Source organism: Protopterus annectens, chromosome 7.part0, assembly GCF_019279795.1.
Source record: "Protopterus annectens isolate FY-2018-M chromosome 7.part0, PAN1.0, whole genome shotgun sequence".
NCBI lineage: Eukaryota > Metazoa > Chordata > Ceratodontiformes > Protopteridae > Protopterus > Protopterus annectens.
In genome coordinates this window covers 486,087,838-486,109,407 of record NC_056739.1, presented here as the reverse complement: position 1 = coordinate 486,109,407, position 21,570 = coordinate 486,087,838, and the positions used below count along the sequence as shown (strand labels likewise).

Genomic DNA, 21,570 nt, shown 5'->3' with positions numbered 1-21,570 from the left:
TTCAGAACTGTTTGACCATAAGCATAGAAGAAAGATGGAGATCCATGCGCAAACAAGCCTTGAAAGCTGTAAGATGCACCTTAATGTAATCACATAACAAACCATCTTTAAGTAGCTCACACAAATATATGACAACCAGAGATGTTACTTCCCTTTTGAGACCCCTATGATTGACAAGGCACCAACTAGAAAATCTTTTCCATTTGCCAATGTAAGACTTTCTAGAAACAGGTTTTCTTAACTCCTTTAGCACCTGCTGCATGTCCTCATAAAAAGGGTGCCTAACATATTAAATGTGATTCATCAGGACTATCAGTTGTAATTGATTGATGTCAAGATGTATCAAATTTCCCTTGTGCTGTGTGAATAAACCCAGTCAGTAAGGAAGCTTGTGGTAGTTGCCCTAGGCCAATTCCATAAGAAAGGAGAACCAATTTTGCCTGTGCCAAAAGGGAGTCACCACAAAGAATTTTGGTAATTCTTTCTGAGTCTTTAGAAGTACCTTGAAAATCTATGGAAAGGATGGAAAAGCATACAGAAATATTCATGACCAAGGGAATGAGCAGCTGTTCTCCATGCTTGGCTGTAAGGATGTCTTGAAAAGGATTTTTCAAGTTGTCTGTTTTGTAAGGAGGCAAACAGATCTACTTGAGGTATTCTCCTCTTCTGGATCAAGTTGTGAAACATGTATTGTATTTTCACTTGTGAGGGTCTGTCCAGTATCTGGTGAGTCTGTCTGCCACAGTGTTTTGCTAAGATGGAATAAAGGAAGCCTGAAGTGTCAGATAATGCTCAAGAGCCAAGTCCCAAGCTATCACTGCCAGTCAGCAAAAAGTGTATGACCTTGTACCTCCTTGTCTGTTGAAATACCACATTGCTGTGGTGCTGTCTGTAAATACCCAGAGCCCACAGATGGTACAGAGATTAAAAAGTATGAATCTATGCTGTCATTTCCTTGATATTTATGTGTTTTGGTCTGTTTGAAAAGTCCTACAGACCCTGTACTTTGACTTCCATAGAAACTGCATCCCAATCATAATCTGAAGAATCTCTCTGGAGAGATTGAACGTAGGTTGGAAGATAGAAAGGGACTCCTGGATTGAAAGACATTTGATCCATTCACCCCTGCAATTCTCATCTTACAAACCCATGCACAGGAATCAGAAAGTCTAAGGGGTATAGGTGCTGGGTCCAAGAGATTTTTAGGTATCACTGGATTTTTTTCATGTGTAATCTGGCAAATGGTATCATGAGGATCAGGGACGATATGAGGCCTAGATTTCTGAGAAATTCTTTTGCAGGAGCCTGAAGCTGTTGGGAAAAACTCAGAAAGATCTGCTGGTAAGTTATTATTCTTTTGGAAGGAAGGCCTTGTGCTATCTATCAGTTCACCCTCAAAAGACAATTTCATGAGAGGGCATGAGACTAGACTTTTGTAGGTTTAAGTGAAATCCAAGATGGGACAGGAGGTTGACCTCTGCTAAGGACTCCAATCATCTACAAGAAGACTGCAGAAATAAGCAAGTGTTCTAAGTAAGGAAAACTGTGGATGCCCTGCAATCTGCAGTGAGCCAACACTGAGACTAGATACTTTTGTAAACACTCTAGGTACAGTATAAAGTCCAAAGGGTAATGCAGAGTACTGAAAACATGATCCAGATACAGTAAACCATCGAAGGTTTCTGAAACTGGGAGCAATGGGTATTTGATGGTAACTGTCTTTGAGATCCAGTGTTACCATAAGACAGTGGTCTGGAAGTAATGCAAGCATTGAATGAAGGATCAGTGTTTTGAATTTTGGAACTCTCACATAAAGGTTGAGAAAAGACAGCTCTAACTCAAGTCTCCATGCATGCCCCTTATTTGGTACCAAGATATCCTGGAATAAGAAAATCTTTACCCATGTGATTTGCAGGTACTGATTCTATGGATTCTACTTCTAACATATGTTAAAGTACTGATAGAAACAGGTCCCTCTGGTTGAGTGGATGTGTGGGGATTCTCTTGAAAGGAGGAGCAGGAGAGTCCACTTATTGTCAAGTGAATCCTTTATGAATTTCCTTCATCACCCATCTGTCCAAAACCGCTTGTCCCCAGACTAAGGGTCTGAAGATCAGTCTGTGTGAGACAAGTAGGGAACTGGGGCATGAGGTGTGGGTAAGGGGATCAGATTCCTTGCACAGTCATTGATTAGCCGTAACTTGACTCTTTTTGGGAAAGTTACTTCTTTTAATTGGTTTGGAAGAGTTATTCCCTTGCCATTTTTCTTTTAGTGGCCTGCTTGCATTTAGGCTGAAATTTCTGTTTGTTCTGCCCTCTAAAGGATTGAGAAGTGGCCTTGCTAGGGTAGAACCTAAGTACCTGAAAATTTTCAGAGACTCCATGAATCAATTTACCTATGTCACCTTACTGTTTCAGGATCTATGAAGCCATAGGCCCAAATACCAGATCTAGGCTAAGTGGAGCATTAAGAATTTCAGATTTCAAATCATTAGAAAAATTTTTGTTATGCAACCAAACAAATCTTCTCAACACAACAGAAGAAGCAGAAGCTCTAGCCACAGTGTCAGCACAGTCATATGTACATCTCATTGCATGTTTAGAAACTTGAGATAAGCTAGAAACAATCTGATTCAAATATGGCATGTCTTCTGAAGACAATGAAGCAGTAAATTCTTCCAAACTATAAACACATTTTAGTGCAAACTTCCACATGTAGCTCAATAATTAAAGAACCTAAAGGAAAACATAGTAGAAGCAAACAGTATTTTACCTTGTTTGTCTAACCCCTTGCCTTTCTGTACTCAAAGGGTACTGGGTTAGAGGAAGCCAAAGATTTCTTGTTAGCAGATGGTGCTGGAGCTAATGCAGCAGGATCAGCTGACAGTTGAGAATAAAGTCATTTATAATCTGGAGAGATCCCATTCTACTTACTAGCTTTCTTTGGAACTGCAGCCAGTGAGTGCTCTGTTTAGTAGGCTTATTTTTCAGTTTGGTGTGGAAATTGTGATTTTATAAAAATATTACGTATTTGGGTAGCTTTTGCAGTAAAAATCTGTTTTTGATCAATTGTTGTTCCTCTGGAGCCATAGAGATACTTCTCCATAAGCCAGCAGTAAAATTCTTAAGATTTACCTTATTCTGGATGCTGATTTATTTCCTATCAAAAAGGGTGCTCCCTATCAGAATCCAGAAGGAATGAGGGGGGGGGGGGGGCTAGAGCTTTGGTGAGCTGGTCAGGTGATTTGGCCTTGGCAGGACACTATCTATGGCACTTCCAAACTTTTTATCTTACAAAGATGATGTTTCTCTCTAAACATTACAGAAAGCAGCCTTCTTTAAAACTGCTCTGTTACTATGGAATTTGCTACCACCACATATTTGCACCACCCCAGCATGCCTCTCTTTAGTCGTGCTGTAATTACCACTGCCCAGTGTATTAGCTTTAAACCCACTCCACTTATAATCTTTCTGTCTTTCATCATTCTTTTGCTTCCTTTCTCATGCTGTTCATTGCTTAGCACAATTACTGTGTAGAGCTTGTACCAAAACAATCTATACTAGGGGTAACAATTGATGAAAATCACTTACACAGTGCCCGATTTTAAAAACTAGCATTTGAGGTTCTTCATACTACATGGACTAATGTGGAATTGTGGATGCCTGCTGCTGACTCCCGAAAAGGAGTTGGGTTTGGTATGCCACAACAATTAGAAATTTTACATGGGTTATGAACTCCGGTGTAAAACATTGTAAGTAATGGATATGCCCATTAGATTCAATAAAGCTACTGCTCCATGTGTGCATTTATATGTTTGACAGCCCGGATGCATGTATTACCACATATGGCACACAGATGGAGTTGGTCTTAGGCAGCCAAGGAGTCAGGAGGTGCCAGGGCAGGGCCACTCACATGTGTGATCATGATGTGTATGAGTTGTCACCTTCGGAGACAAGGTTTAAGTCAAACTCATTTTTTTTAAACAAGCTTTTTCTAGTGCAGCTCCACAGCTGAATCTTGGCATTCATGTCGAGAACACATAATTAAAGGTTATGATCAGAAATCCAATCATAATTCTATGTAGAACATGGACCTTTATCTGCTCTATGTACAACTAGTTACAGGGAAAAAAATGCTAAGTGTTTTGCCAGCTTTCAAAGCCATAAAGCATTTAGCGAGAACTGTCAGAAAAATAATTTTACACAGTCACTTTGTTTACACTTAACTTGCCATGCCTCTCTAATGTCCAGATTTTCACAGAATGTCTAGATTTTAGCCTCATATATTTGTTCCTGGTTTTCAGCCAAATCTCTGAGGATTGAAGTCACTAAATAATGACATACATTTGAGTTTCAGACTTCATATCCTTCGGAAAAATGCAGGCGAACACACATCCTGTTATTACAGCTACTTTCTAAGTTTATAAGAGGAAGGGACACCTTATTGGTACATACAGCAGGCAGAAACAGATATGGGTTTTTTTCTGCCTCTGTCTTTTGCTGGTAGATTTGACTGCCTTGCTTGTGACCAGCCCTTAACAAGTTAAGCAGGGTGCACTTAACATTTGTTAACCTCGGGTCTTGTGCTATAGTAGCACCTAATTGATGTATTTTTCTGGATATCGGAGCATAATCAATGTGCTCCATGCACTACAAAGGTTTACCCATCATGCATGTAGTATTACAACTGATATTCAGGTGGTATAATGGAGACATCTGATTTCAGTTGATCTGGCAGCTATACAGTGGGTTTGATAGTGTTTGTTCTATACCAGGAATAGGCAATCAAATTCATTCACACAGAATCTATACCTGGAATAGGGTATAGCCCATAGAATTGTGGTGTTCGTGTAGTGCAACCAACTCTATAAAGTAACCCCTCCCCGCCAAGAGTTGATGACATCTTGAGGGGGCAGAGCTGAGATTTAGGTCCAGGGTAGCAAGTGGAGGATGAAGGAGACCATCCACAACATTACCCTGATTCTTCTGGAATCCAGCTCATAAACTCTCACATTTATGTCTCTCATTGTTGCATTTATACTGAGTGTAAAAATTATTACAGACAATTTTGTATTCCTGATGTACTAGTCCTTCTAGTTAATGAAATATGTACACATTTTACTTGTGTTCTGTTATCGTCAACTGTATTTTGTCAAGAATATTCATTTATTTTTCTATTTTAACTATTGGAACTGTTTGCCTTTGTCCCAGGTGTTGGCTGAATAGGGTCCTTTGAACAGTCCACTAACTTGGTTAACAAAGAAATGAATGAGTGAACAAATAAATAAATAATGCAAAGTGGAAACAAAACTATTTTAAGTTCTTATTTGAATCCCATGGATATATTTAGCTAAGTTCCATGGTTAGAAAATGAATAAAACTTGAGTTTTATCTTGATGGATTTCTAGGTGTCTGAGATGATTATACTGTGAGCTACAAATCTGTCCTTGTTTATGAACTTTCATTACTTGCACAAACTTGCAATCCTCCTTCTTAAAAAGCTACAACAAAAGCTCTGTGGGCATAACAGACTAACAGCTCAGTCTTCTTGTGGGTTATTTTTGTACTGTTCCCAGTTATATTAATTAGTACCTGCTCACCATCTGTATTACAATCAGAATGCTCACTTACTTTTATAAAAATGACTGACAACGCTACAGAAATACCAGATGCAAAACTATAATCTGAAACAGTGCTTCCATTGTCGTCTGTGACTAGCAGAATTCTTTCTTTAAGAAAGTATTGTGACAACAGCTGTGTCCTTTTAGAAAGCCTGGAAACAGGTGGTAAGAAAATGGGAAGGGTAAGGCAAAAGCAGCAAAGCAATCCCTGTGTTCAGAGTTCCATAGTCATATCAAACAGCATGCCTGCCCCAAAAATAGCCTCCCCAAAATAAACAAGATCCGGACAGAAGCATGTTACAGCAATGCGCGACCAGGCAGTAAGGGAAAAGAGAAAGCTGCTGGACTTAGGAAAGAGAGACACCATGAAGCTTACCCTTTTCCTTATTTTCAGTTTTCTGGCAAATGGTAAGAATTCTTTGAACTTATAAAGTGTGTGTTAGTTTGGAAGCTTTCCTATTTTTTGATAAATTTTTTTCACTGAAAAGCTTAACAATATGGCCTGTTTGTCAGCTTTGTATTCCACAATTTAGTTACGTGTATTTATCTGCATGAGAAGAACAGTGGTCCCAAATATGAAAATCTCTAGGGCTCATATGTATTATTCACTCATTCGGTTATCTATTTTTTCTTTAATAACCAGGATGGTGGGTTAATTGATCAAGAATAAAAGCAGTACACAGCATACGTAAAAATGCAGGCAGTTCACAGAGTAACTCATACTGTAAAGATTAAAGTGAAAACAGAGTAGTAGCATCAGGGGTGTCAAATAAAAGAGAAATGAGTGCAAAAACATGACAGGCGTCCAGCTGCATGTAACAATGAGTACTTCGTAACTGCAAAAACTTTATCCAATTAGATAAGACTAACAGAAGCAAACTGACTGAATTCCTGTAGTACAATAGAATTAAAATAAACAACTAGTGCAATTACAAGTGACAACAAGACCATGGCAAGATCTATTCTTGAAAAACTGTATATATAATATAAAGGGACTGTGTGCTGAGGAAATTAGCATGCAAGAATATGGAATAGTTCTACAGGGAAGTTTAGGTAGGGTAGGCTGTAAAACCTATGCCAACATGATCATGACAGATTATGAAGTTTAATAGCTTTTGCACTGCCATCAAGAACATTTTCCAGGGTTTCCAAGTGACTGTAGTAGTGTCAAAGAGAACATTCAGTTGGCGTTGGACTTTAATTCAGAGGCAATCTCAGGCTTGAACTCTTTACCTAGTAATCTTATGAATTTGGTATGACAGTTGGTCCCACATTTGTAGAAACAAGAAGAGACAGAAAGCATAGTCAGAGGAGTCTAGCTTGTTTTTGGTCAGATTACTGTGACTGAACCATTGATATTAGATAATTGGTACTCAGCCATACTGAACCTCTTCTCAAATCTCATAAAATTCTTTAAGACACTCCTAGACATCAAAATAGTATATTCATGCTTCCCTTTCAAAAACATGACTTCATTGCAGGCAAATGCAGCAACACACACACACACACACACACACACACACACACACACACACACACACACACACACACACACACACAAAATGAATCTATTATTCTTTGCCTCACTTATGTTTTGTCATGTTACAAGTCAAGCAAAAGTTTAGCCCAATGAAATTAACCAGTCAAACCTTTACCTCTATAGGACATTTTTAAGATATATATATATATATATATATATATATATATATATATATATATATATATATATATATATATATATATATATATATATCATCATCTTCTTTCGGCTGTTTCCATTAGGGGTCGCCACAGCAGATCACCTGTTTCCATTTCTTCCTGTCCTCTGCATCTTGCTCTGTCACACCAACCACCTGCATGTCCTCTCTCACCACATCCATAAACCTTATCTTAGGCCTTCCTCTTTTCCTGTTACCTGGTAGCTTCATCCTTAGAATCTTTTTTCCAATATACTCAGCATCCCTCCTCAGCACATGTCCAAACCAACGTAATCGTGCCTCTCTGGCTTTGTCTCCAAACCTTCCAACCTGGGCTGACCCTCTAATATACTTATTCCTAATCCTGTCCACCCATGTCACACCCAGCGCAAATCTTAACATCTTTAATTCTGCCACATCCAGCTCAAACTCCTGCTTTTTTGTCAATGCCACTGTATCCAAATAATATAACATAGCTGGTCTCACTACCCTCTTGTAGACCTTCCCTTTCACTCTTACAGGTACTCATCTGTCACAAATCACACCTGACACTCTTCTCCACCCACTCCATCCCGCCTGTACTGTCTTCTTCACCTCTCTTCTACACTCACTGTTACTCTGAACTATTGACCCCAAGTATTTAAACTCATCCACCTTCGCCACCTCTACTTCTTGCATCCTCACCATTCCTCTATCCTCCCTCTCATTCACACACATATATTCTGTCTTATTCCTGCTGACCTTCATTCCTCTTCTCTCTAGAGCATATCTGCATCTCTCCAGGGTCTTCTCCATCTGTTCCCTACTCTCACTACAGATCACAATGTCATCTGCAAACATCATAGTCCATGTGGACTCCTGTCTGATTTCGTCCGTCAACCTGTCCATCACCATTGCAAATAAGAAAGGGCTCCGAGCTGATCCTTGATGTAACCCCACCTCCACCTTAAATGCATCCGTCACTCCCACCGCAGACCTCACCTCTATTACACTACCCTCATACATATCCTGTACCACTCTTACATACTTCTCTGACACTCCTGACTTCCTCATACAATACCACAACTCCTCTCTAGGCACCCTGTCATATGCTTTCTCTAAGTCTACAAAAACACAATGCAACTCCTTCTGACATTCTCTGTACTTTTCCATCAGCACTCTCAGAGCAAACATCGCATCTGTAGTGCTCTTTCCTGGCATGAAACCATACTGCTGATCACTAATCATCACGTCCCTTCTTAACCTTGCTTCCACTACTCTTTCCTACAACTTCATGCTGTGACTGATCAGTTTAATCCCTCTGTAGTTACTACAGCTCTGCACATCACCCTTATTCTTAAAAATCGGTACCAAAACACTTTTTCTCCATTCCTCAGGTATCCTCTCAATTTCCAAGATTTCATTAAACAATCTGGTTAAAAACTCCACTGCCATTTCACCTAAACACCTCCATGCTTCCACAGGTATGTCATCTGGGCCAACAGCCTTTCCATTCTTCATTCTCATATATGGGTCTACTTTGATTCACTGAAAACTCACTTCACTGAATTTCAATTCACCCTCAAAAAATCGCTGAAAGCTCAAATCACTGAAAACTCATTTCACTGAATCACATTTCACTAAATGTAAGTACTGTTGGGTAAATAAAATGTATATGCCCTTTTGCCTACTGTAGTGTGATCCTGGAGTAAGTGTATATATATATATATATATATATATATATATATATATATATATATATAGTTGGGGGTAGCTGCCCACCTACTTAGCTTTTATATTTATGAATCTTATTTCACTGAAAGCTAACAATATAAAACCAAAAGTAGGTGTGGGGTTTACTCCACCCAGACCCCCCCAAACTATATATACTAACTCCAGGATCGCACTACAGTGGGGAAAAGGGCATATACATTTTATTTGCCAAACAGTACTTACATTCAGTGAAATGAGTTTTCAGTGATCTGAGCTTTCAGCGATTTTGTGAGTGTTTTGAAATTCAGTGAAATGAGTTTTCAGTGAATCAAAGTAGATCTATGTTTTTTATATATATATATATATATATATATATATATATATATATATATATATATTTTTTTTTTTTTTTTTTTTTGGGAGCAAGCCCCTGAACCCTACATGTGGACTGTAAACCCCCTCTTGCCAATTGTAAAGTCACACAATCATGCAGAAATGAGAAATTAGTGAAAAAAAAGATTAACTGCTGACCGACATGTTAAAAACAAATCAGCAGTGATTTACTGTCAATAACAGTAATCAGAAAATTGAACTCATCTAGATGTAACTACCATTGACAGTTATACTTCAGAATTAGGCTATTACATAGTCTGATTTTACATAAAAACTATTCTAAATAGTTAAAACTGTAAGTATCACATTTTCAGACTTACTTGCACTTCTTTGGAAAAGGCAAAGGCTTTCCTAAGAAGGTTGGCCACACCATTTTCAGAAATGCTGACTCTGCTGTAGAAACATGAAGTGTGTCATTTGTTATTGGCCATTGTACTTATTTTTTTCCAATTTTTTCTGTGTTGTTATAAAATACCTACATTTGTACTTCTTAGAGCATGTATACAACAAACTGCTACACACTGAGCTACAAACTATTGATTGTGATAATTTTCCACTGGATTTGACTAAAATGCCAGTCCTGTAAGACCTGGGATAAGTACATTTTGTGTCTTTACTGAGTTTACTGTAATAGCCACACTTGTTTTGGTGACTATTGGTAATCTAGTTGAGATTTGCTACTGACCTGTACTCTAGTGACAGTTAAGAGAGAAACATAGCAATTTCTAGGGCTCTGATTGCTGTAGAACTTTGAACAGTGCGCTGTTTGCCATTACATAGTGTGCTCATTTGAATTTTTTTTCAATTTTTCTTTATTGTTATAAATTGCCTGCATGACATTGAACAGTGTATACCACCTAACATCTCCAAATCACTTCTGGTAAATGTGATTAGTGATATCTGCAGTATAGACAGCTGCCTGCAATTGTTCAATGAGCCAAATTTCCCAAAGCAGGTCCTTAAAATATCCCATAGCTACTTTACTTTACCAGAATTATCTTATAGTTTCTCCTTGTTGCCCTTATGAAATAGCAGTTGTTCTGTATAGTGCAATCACCTAACGCTTAAAAAAAGAAAAAGCTTACAATGTCGAACTGTTCCAACAAAAAAAAAAAAAAGGAAACACTTTAAAACATTACATTAAGTGGGGGGCTTTGCCCCCCAAACTCCCACTTAAATATACCAACTCCGAGACCGCACTACAGTGCCAAAAATGACAAAGTAACGAAGCAGCCAAGCAAATTCTTTCCTAGAGAAAGAATTCGCTTAAAAGCTGCTTCGATATTTTGCCTTTTCAGTCTTTTATGCTTGAACAAGATGCATTTGAAAGAATGCATTTTTGGTCTTGTAATAGGAACCCCATATTCAATAGTTACTTAGCACAAATGTAAGTTATGTATGTTATGTACTTACTGGAACATTAGATTTCTTTGTTTTTTGCCCAGACACCAGAACATCAGAAATGGTGCCTTTGGCACCCGTTAGTGATTGCAGCAAACTCCTTACAAGCTCATGCTGCTTGTACCCATAATTCCCCACTACTGCTGCTATATTCCCTAGATTGAGTATGCCACATCTGAAATACAATTAACTTTATTCAAAAAAGAGAACAAGAAAAAGAGGAAAAACAGCTGCAAGTCAACGCATAGGCCTCTTCAGAATATGACAAGTTGGAAGAAGAAGGTAAGCAGGTTTCTCCATTATCCAGACAGAGACTAAAGAAATCTAAAATGTTGTTAAGAACATAACTTACATATTTCTCTGGTCCTAACCAGACACTGCAGTATCAGGACAGAGTCCCCACCTAACATGGGTTGCCTAACCTAGTAAGCCATTAAGAAGGGTTGCCCAAATGATGCTCTGCTACTAGAAATGGAGTCAAGACTGTAATGCTTAGCAAAGGTATACAAAGAAGCCCAAGTAGCTGCTGCTGCTGTTACTATCTCTTCAGCTAGAAAGTGGCATAGAAATGCTGCAGACGTAGCTTGAGCCCTAACCGAATGTGCCTTTGGAATAGCCACCTGTCTGCCTACTGTAGTATAACAGAAGAAATGGTCTAAAATCTATTTAGCCAATGTAATCCTTTTTTAAATAAAGTACAACTTTAATCCATCAACCAACAAACATAATAAACTCTATTTTAAAGACTGTTAATTAAGTTCATATTCCAATAAGGTATCAATCACCAAGTAGCAATGCGATCCACGTTTCTGCATTAGATAATTAATTTGGGACCAATGCAGTGGGATTGTTCAATAGATATTTGGTGCTCCAAATTGACCATTTGGCCTTAGATTTGTCTTGTAATTGTGCACCCTCTGTTGATAGTTCCATATATGATACATCTGCCATTTCCCTGTATAGTTCCTCTAATCAAGGGGCTATCTTCATTTTCCAATTTTTAGTAATACATTTTTAGCTACAATAAACAGTAAATTCAGAAGTCAAGACTGGGGAGAGTCAAATCTAAATCATTTTTATGACTCAAAAAGTATAAACCCTTGGACAATATTACCTGCACTGGAGAGTTTGCAAAGAGTTCATGAAATCTGCTAGGGTTGGGCATTTCAAAAAGAGGTGTAACTAGTTTCCCTGGCTGCCTATGTCACACCTTCAGCATTGCTGATGGGAATTGGAGAACATCCTGCTCAATCTACTGGAAGTATATAAGTATTTACATTGGCACTTCCACCCAGAGAACCTATACTTTCATATCTTGAGGCAGATCTTGGGATTAATAATGTTCTGTACTAGTGGTGAAAACGTATTTTCATCTCTAACTGTTTTTCCCAGTACAGTTTAAATTTGTTTATTAAGTTACTATGTGTGGTAATTAATATACTGCACAAGTGGTTTATTATCCTGTTTGAACTCCATTCACCCTGTCTTGTGGACAATATCCAATCTACCCATTTAGGTTTAGCTGTTGTAGAGATTCTTGGTATCCTTAATATACTGAGCGTGCTTTAAAGGCACTTATAAAAAATCACTACAATTTTGTGCTAGGGAATATAAAGTTTGAATGTTTTTCTTTGAGATAATCTCTCTGCTCTCCACAAGTTGTTCCCAGTATGGCAACTTTCTGCATCTGCCTACCTTCTTAGAAACCAAATTTGCCCAGGACCCTCACTTGTCCCTGCAACCTACAATTAAGAGCTCCATTGTCCACTCATCTGTATTAATCATATTGAACCCCTCTAGAACAATTTTTGCCAGTGAAGGTAGCAACTGATGACAACTCTTAGTGTCTGAACCTTTTTTTGCCTTAACATACTAAACATCTGAGATGAAGAAGGTATATAACAGTAAAAAATATCATACCAGACAGCTTGTTTATGCAGATTTATCACATATTGAAGCACCTTTAAATTTGCAGCTTTAGAGTATGTCTCAAGATCTGGAAGGCTTAATCCCCCCCTGCCAAGACAGTACAGTGAGATGTTCCCAAGTCATAACATGACTTTTTCACCTACCCAGATAAAGTTCCTCAACAAAACCTTAAGGCTCTTCCAAAAAACAGAGGATGAAGAAATGAGGAGGTCTTGGAGGCTTATGGAATCTGTGGAAGGGCATAACATAATAAAGCTGTAATCCTGTGAGGTATATCTATAAACAAATGCTTTCATTTCTTTGTATATTTTTAATCATCTTATAAACTTTATTGTATGCTTCTATGATAGACTCCTGCAAAGACGACCCCACCTGGACTCCTAGATATGTAATAGGGCCTTATTTGGAGAGACAAATATGCCTGTTTGGTAAACTAGCTGAAGGGTTATAATGCACTTTTACCACCTTTGTCTTCTCAGTGTTGATTTTATAACCAAAGAGCACTCCAAAGTATTGAAGTTTCTGTAATAGTTGGTCGAACTGCTCATCCGGCTTAGTCAGATAAACCAACAGATCTTCTGCATACAGTGACACCTTATATTCTGCACCATTAATAGTGACCCCCCCCCCCCCCAAGCTGGGAAGACCTATTCCTTTATGCCAAAGGCTCTAAATAAAGAGGAAACATAAGGGAAGACAAGGGGTATCCTAAATGTTTCATCTTTTAATTTGGAATGGAGTCGAGAGTGTTTTGTTGATTGATATTATTCCTGTGGCTCCTTGATATAGTGATTTAAGTATTTCAATTAATGTCCTCAGGAAGCCCCATATTTACATCAATTCCCAGAGGAATTTTCAGGATACCTTATCAAACAGCTTTTCAGCATTAAAACTGGTAGTTAGCAGAGTGGCTGTGTTGTCACTAGCATTCTCTAGTTTCAAGAATGTTTTTATTAGGTTATTGTGTGTACTTTTACCTAGAACAAACCCTGTCTGATCTGGATGTATTAGATTAGGTTTAATAAATGGTAGCCTATGAGCTAACATTGAGGCAAACAATTTATAGTCATGATTCAGGACTGATATGGGTCAGTAAAAACTTGGAAAGGATGGGTCTTTACCAGGTTTATAGATAAGAGTCACTAGCTCCTCTTCATTCTGATGGTGGGGGTCACCTTTCATAGCTGCATTACTCAGAGTTACAAACCATTGCAAAAATTCTCTGTCCCCCATTTACAGACTTCCAGGCAGGACCTGCCTTAGGTCAACTGCTACCCTAGGCAAAAGGGCTCCACAGCACCCCCACACACACACACACGACCCAGTTTCCATATTCTGGTCTACCTGCACCATCCAGATTACTTTTTTCTTACTTTTTCTTGCAGTTTGTCTTACTTTTCATTTTTTCCTGTATTTATTCAACATATTTTAAAGAAACCACTTCTTTACTACAAAAAAACCCCAAAAACAAATACATACACGAAAAGTGCCATGCTAGAGCGGTGCCCTAGGTGGTCGCCTAGTTGGCCTATGCCTAAGGCCAGCTATGCATCCAGGGCAATGCTATCCATACCTAGGGCATTTCTCCAGTGAAATATATGAAGGTCAGTAAAAAAGCAGCTGCAGGATATTTAGATTCTGTGAGGAGAGACAGTCTTTAGTCTTTTAGAGGCTTGCCTTGGGGTGCCATGCACCTAAGTACAGCTCCTTGAAATAATCTCTAAATGCCCTAAAATCCCATTGGAGATTGAAAAGAGTTGCTCTATATGGTGATGTCTGACGTGTTTAATAAATTTGTCTTCTCGCTGTCTTAATCTGAAAGCTAAGTACTTGGTAACAGTTTGTGAGATATTGCAGTTGCTCAATTTCAGGGCCCTTCCAGGTTGCTCAGTGTGGTATCTGAAAAGGGAATACAATTTTGATTTAATTATTGTATATCTATCTTCATTCTCCTTTAGCCCTCACCATAAGGATTCATAGGTTCATAAGTTCATAGGTGTGTACTAGGCTAATGGCTCTGGATCCTTTACAAGCCTAGCCCATAGAAGTGCCCTGGCATTGTACCACCCAACGTTAATTCCCACTGCCTCTATCAAGCAGAGCCACTGGAGTGATCCCCATGGTGAACTTTCTCTTTCCCATCCACTCATCAAGATTTCTCTTGAAGAAGGCCAGTGAGGGGCTCTGCTTGACATGTATGGGAAGTCTATTCAAGAGCATGGGCAGTCTTTGGGTTATGAACCTGTCCCCCCAGCATGTTCTGTTGATTGTGGTAATGAGGTTGAGGTCTCTGGAGCATGTGGTGTGGAGGGATTGGGATTTCTTTTGATGCAGAATATCTATCAGAGCTGTGTCAGACATGGCTTTGTAAGTCAAGCAGAGATTGCCTCTTAGTAGATGATACGAGACAGAAAATAGCTGGAGTTTTTTTTTTGAGTCTTTCCATGTAGGACATGTGTTTAAGGCCTAGAATCCTCTTTGTGAGGTACTTTTATGGCCTTTCCAGCTGTTGCATGTGTCTAGTGAGGTACATGCCAAATGGGGCATTATACTCAGTGATTGACCTAATGAGGGAAGAGTAGAGAGAGAGATGATTACCTCTTTCTTCCTGGATGCAAAACCCTTGGTAATGAGATGTGCCACATAGAAGGACTTGCTGACCACAGTGGCAATGTGGTGGTCAAAGGAGAGGTTGCTGTCAACCTGCATCACCAGATCTCTTATAATGCCTGCAGTGTTCAGTGGGCTCCCATCAATGTGGTAATTAGTGGGAACTGAGTTTTTCCCAAAGGGGATGATGACGTATTTTTATCTGTTTGTTCAGTATGGAGGTACCAGTGTGCAGTAACTCAGATCAAACCTGGGTATTGCCAGGGAGATTCTTGATATAACTATAGAAGGCTTTGTGGTTGTTTTTAGTGTCTGCTGCAATTCTGCCTTCATAGCTGGCTTTAGAGGTTTTGATGAGGGATCTCAACTTTTTGTTGAGGCTAATAAGGGAGTTTTTTCCAGTCTTGGGACTTCACCTTTTTCTGCAACAGTTTCTTCCTTCTGTTGTAGAGTTTATTAATGGTAGGGGACCACCAGATTGTCTTCCTTTTTTTTTGGAGGAGAGCATCTTGGTTCTGTTGGGTATGGCTAGTTCCATGCATTTATGTACATGTTCGTACAGTGCATTGGTGTATGATTTGGCTGTCATGCATCTATTTTCCAATGACATGAGTGATGTAAAGTTAGTCGCCTCTGATTTTAGGAGCCCAACGTCAGCTTTGGAGAAGTTGTTCATGGTGGTTATCTTTGTGGGGCGTATGGGTGAGATGTGGATTTCCATGGTGATGAGTTTGTGGTCGGATCTAACCAGGGAAGAATTTACTATTGGTGTAGAGTAACGGTTGCCCATGTTAGTAATAACCAGGTCAAGGATGTTGCTTCCTCTAGTTGGGGTAAGAATGAGCTGGTCCAGGGCATTGGAATTGATGAATTCCAGGAAGCGTTGGGCCAGTGTATTGGTGCATGAGTAGTTTTCCCAGTTGATGTAGGGGAGTTGAAGTCACCTAGTATGAGAGTGTTGGGTCGGACTCTAATAGTTTCCAGGGTGCTTAGGAACGTGGAGTGAGAGTCTTGGAACATCGTTGGTGACCTATAGCAGGCTATGACCTGAATTTTCATCTTACCCAATGTTAGTTGTACCTGAAGTATCTCAGATGCATTATGCTGGGCTACTAGTCTGGAGGTGTGCATATCCTTTATGAATATGGAGACACCACCACCTATGGAGCTTTGGTCCATGTTCTGAGGCTGAAAGGTGTGGAATGAGTTATAGCCTGGTAGTGCAGGGGTGCTTTCTGTTGCTTTAAACCAGGTCTCTGATGTTCTTCATTTTGAGGAGTGCTTCGAGCAAGTGCATCTTGAGATTTAGATTTCTAGCATTGAGCAGCATGACCTTCAGACTGCATTCATTTATAGCTGTTATGGTGGTAATTTGGTCTTTGGAACATTGCCTAAAAAAGTTACTATAGGGGTGGCAAGATCCTTAGCCTGTATCCAGAAAACCAGGGGTGACAGATGCAGGCCATCTCTGGCAATGCATCGAGGTCTGTCAATCATGTCATCCCAGGCAGACAGATACTGGATCCCCTTAGAATGACACCAGAAACTAAGCCAGTTGTTGAAGTCAGTCATTTTCTGCTTGTACTGCTGTATCATTATGGGCGATGGTAGGATGCTGCTCAGGGCTAGGGTCATACCTGCCTGGGCCACATAATCCGAGAGCTCCTCCATGTCTCTTTTTATGTAGTCCAGGGAGGTGCATTACAGGTCATTCACACCCACATGGACAGTGACAGAGTCATACTTGTACTTGTTGTGGAGTGACCTGAGTGCATGTTTTATGTGTTGGATTCTAGCACCTGATAGACAGCTGACTGTTACCTTATCCTTATTCAACCTAGTGAGTGGGACATCAGTGTGCCTCACCATCGAGCCACCTATGATTAGTGTATTGGGCAAGCTGTTTTGCCTTAGGGGCTTAGGTTGAGGGGCACACTGTGTAAGTGAGCTATGTGTCTTGTGGTTTGTGCTGTGTTGTGGTGGTCGAGTGCATTTCTGCCTTGGAGGTCTGTGCTGTTTGGGTAGATGTCTATTGAGAGCCTCAGCGAAGGTAGGTGTGTGGTTTGTGTTTTTATGTGAGAGCTGTGATGGTGGGTGTTCTGGAGGGCTATGTGTTGCATGTGGTGTGGTGCAGGTGTTGACCTTCTCCTCTTGACCAGCTATTCCAATCTTCCAATTTGGATATATAAGTGCATCTCTCACAAGTCTGAGTGTAGAGAGGTAAGAGGAGAGGGTTGTCTGTGTACATGAGGCAGTTGCTACATTACCTCAGAATGCCCAAGTTCACCAGGTTAATAGGAGAAAGCACAGGGACCTTTAGACATGCCACGAGGGATGGTCATTATTACCAAGTACTGGAGCTATTTCTTTATATATTCCTTTTACAGAAAAAATGTCACTCAAGGTGTCTGAGTCTGTACAGAGCACTGCCAAACACTTGAGGGGAAACTAATATGTAGACCCTGAAAACTTAAGGATGAAGTATTTAGGCAAATATTCTGAAGTTAGAAAAAAATCAAGCAGTACTTACTGAAAACTTAAGAATTAGCTTGTCAAGAATGATGAAAAGAGGGGAGTTGCATGAATGGCTACTGCCTGGCTACTACTAATGTTGGTCTCAGCACAACTTCACTCTGTTGGGATACAATACTCCTTTGCATCTTCTCTCACCAGAAGCAAAATGTTAGCACCAGTCCCAAGAAGAGAAGCAGGCCACAGCCTGTTTGGTGATCCACAGTCTTGTCCCAGATGATGCAAGGGTCTGCAGGCTTGTAGCCTTTTTTCTGGTAGATGCCTAGAACAGCAACCAGACCAATCGAGTATGTTAAGCACAGACACTCACTCTCCAACTAGAAAGAGTCAGGAATCAATGAACTCTGCTCCTACTCTCATCAGGATCAGAATATAAGCACAAATTCCGAGCTGTCACCTATAAATCAGGTATTAAGCTTTCTGGTGATCAGCTGTCTCCAGAAAATAATGTAACTGCACTCCTTCTCTCACAAGGAGAAAACATAAGCACTAATCTCAAGATGACTACTGAGAGGCAGAATGTAGGCTCTTCAATAATTGGTGGTCTTGCAATAGATGCTTAAAGGTAAGATAAAAAAATGGTTTATCCTAAACACTGCAGTTTGCACTAGAGGAGTTATATGTGAAAGTAGGTAACTTAAGTTTTACCTGTCTAAAAAGTTAAGTTTTAGTATGAGAGTCGCTGTTTTTAAAACAGCAAGATAGATTGAAAGGGGGTGATCACTTTTGTATTCTGGTACTACGGAATACAATAGGATGGCCAATAAATTTAAATAGTTGAAGGGGAGTGATTTCACAAAATTATACTTTTGTACTTACACCAGCCACTAAAAGCAGAGAGGAAATGAGATATATGGTTAAATTAACATAAGGGGCAGGCAACTAGAAAGACAGTGGTGTTTAAGAACACAACAGTGACTGGTTGGGAGGGTGGGAAAATTTTCTGTCTGACTCACAAGAGACAGAGATGTGGTCTCTTTTCAAGTTTTAATATGCAGTTAAAAGCAGAATACAAGTAAAACACGGTGTAAAGAAAACAAATCACAGTATACAAAATATAAAAAGGCAATAAAGTAATACAAAATACAACAAATAAAAAGCAAACTAACTTTCCCTCACAGCAAACTGAGCAGAGTTTGGGTGAACCTTTCCAGTAGACCTTTGAAATGTTTTATTTTACCTCTTAAATAGAAGGTTTAGTTCCTAGCTCCACCCCCCCAGTTCACAGATGATTTTTTTTAAACAAGAAACATCTTTATTAAATTATCACGTATGACAAAGACAATCATACATTTATGTAAATGAAAACAAACCATATTGACTTAATTTTAGTTGCAAACAAACATCACAAACTATATTCACATAATTGTAGTTGCAAACATTATACATCACTTCTAATCTATCCAGTCATGTCAGTGAAACATTATGTAGCTCGTTTAAATCCTGCCTTCTTTTAAACCTTGTTGCTTATCTGCATATATTGTTCCCACAATTCCTGTTTTTGCTCCTACCTTTTTCTAAAGATCCCAGTTCCAGTTGTTTTATCTTTATTACTATATTCACTACTTCTCTATATCCGTGGTGGTGCAGCGGTAGCGTTGTTGCCTCACAGCAAGAGGTTCTCCCGTTCGATTCTCGGCTGGAGTGCAGGGAGTGCCTTCTGTGTGGAGTCTGCATGTCCTCCCTGCGGTTGGGTGGGCGTTCGAAACACATGCGTAAATGGGCATGCCTTGGTTGAACGTCAAGCTGGCACCTCGGCGTTCGTGAAAATCTACTGCCAATCATTAGCGGACCGGAGTTCTGCTGTGGCGACCCCTAACCGGGAAAAGCCAAAAGACAAACAACAACAACTATATTCACTACTTCTAGTAAAGTTGGTTTAGACTTTGCTTTCCATTTTCTAGTAACTACTTTTTTGGCAGCCACCATAATTAGACTCAGCACGGCCTTACTATGTCTAGACAATTCTGATTATGTATGATAGTTCAAAAAAATAATTTCCTTAGTCACACCAATTTTCTCACCAAGTATCTCTGACAGAGCAGTCTTCAGGGAATCCTTAAAGTTTGCCAACTCATTACACTCCCAGAAAATATAAATATGTTTCCAGTTACCTCTTTCTTCCCCGTCACACCTCCAACATTTGCTGTCCACTTAAAGAAAAAATTCTTTGGGGTCTACTTGAGGTATAAAAATACCTATGTAAACACTTCCAAGCAAAGATCCTAAATTATCTAGACTTGGTTGCATATTTGGGAGATGTACATATATCCTTCCATTGTTTCTTTGTGAATTGCTTATCCAGTCTCTCTTTTCAATCTTTTCTAACCTCCTCTGATTGATTATTATAGTTATCATGCAATATTTTGTATACTCTAATTATTCCTTTTTTAACAGCAGCTTCTCTGTAAGGGTACTTGAGCCTGAAGTAACTCATCTTGCAACTCACACATTTTTCACCCTATGCTGGGTCTTATTAAATACTGAGTGTGAAGATAGATAGATAGATAGATAGATAGATAGATAGATAGATAGATAGATAGATAGATAGTCGAAAATGGTCATTTTATACCTTCTGCAATTCTGTAATGGGTTCTGATCAAGTAAAGAACTAATTTTTATCTTAGCCTTATTTATTTCTATAACTTTATGAACTACAATATACTTTTTGCAAAAGATTACATTAAATTTCTTCCTGTTTGGGACCTGAGTAATATAAAACGGAGAACTTTACCAGTAAAAAAGCTGGTCAGTTATCTGTATGTGAGAAATCCATAAATTGCAAAGGCAGTGACTCTGCTGTTGTGGTATAAATACTTTATCAATTCAAAGAAAAATTTTGGAAGAGTAAGAATAGAAAGTAAAGGACTTAGAAGTTAAGTTCATTACTTCATATGCATCTACCACACAAAACATAGATGTTCTTTTCATGAATTTGATTAGCAGGAGCAAGAAGCACTTTTTGAGACCTGCAGAGACTTCCCTTGATGTGAGTATAACATTCCAGTCTCCTACCCATAGGGTATACTCTAACTGAGCAGCTATGCATTCTCTTATACAGTAAACCAATTCACTAACAGTAGTACTGGAGCGAGATACACATTCAAGATAGTGAAGTCCATGCCTAGCAGTGTCCTTTTTAGAGCATGTATCTTCCCTCATTATCTACCAGCTTTTCTCTCAATGTGAAAGGAAAGTCTGTCCTAATTAAAATCACCGCTCTCCTTCTTTGACCAGTTTGGAAGAGTGAATAACATCCATTGTCATGGTGACTGTGACAAAGGGGGTACTGCCAGTACAGCTAGCTGGTATTCTATAAATAATTATGTGTCATTTGTGAATATCAACATGATGCATATAAGATGTTTTTGTTACAAATGTATTCGAGCTGTATGTCATATAAGATTGTTTGTACAGATGTGTGCTTGAGAGGTATTTTGCAAACTGCTAAGTGAAATGTATCCACAATGTACTCTAAGATGTTTGTGTTACAAATGTATTAAAGCTGTAGTGTATGTCATATAAGATAGTTTGTACAGACACGTACTAAAAAGATATTTTACAAAGTACTGTTTGAAATGTGTCCACAGTGTATCCTATTGGAACAGAACAGAAATGTACATACACTATTTTAACTGTTTAAATGTATATATTTTAACAGGGGAAACTGGAATACAGAAGATTAACTTGCAAAA

The 21,570-nt window shown here is 39.0% G+C and overlaps 1 protein-coding gene across 1 annotated transcript in view; it reads left to right on the top strand.

Moving 5' to 3' along the window:
* Nucleotides 1–5,829: 5,829 nt before the first annotated feature.
* LOC122806555 (acetylcholine receptor subunit gamma-like) overlaps nucleotides 5,830–21,570 on the top strand; it is a 645,882-nt gene continuing 630,141 nt past the window's right edge. The window contains exon 1 of the mRNA XM_044077085.1: nucleotides 5,830–6,029. Coding sequence (XP_043933020.1) covers nucleotides 5,927–6,029 — 103 coding nt within the window. The 5' untranslated portion in view covers nucleotides 5,830–5,926. The remainder of the gene's footprint in view (nucleotides 6,030–21,570) is intronic.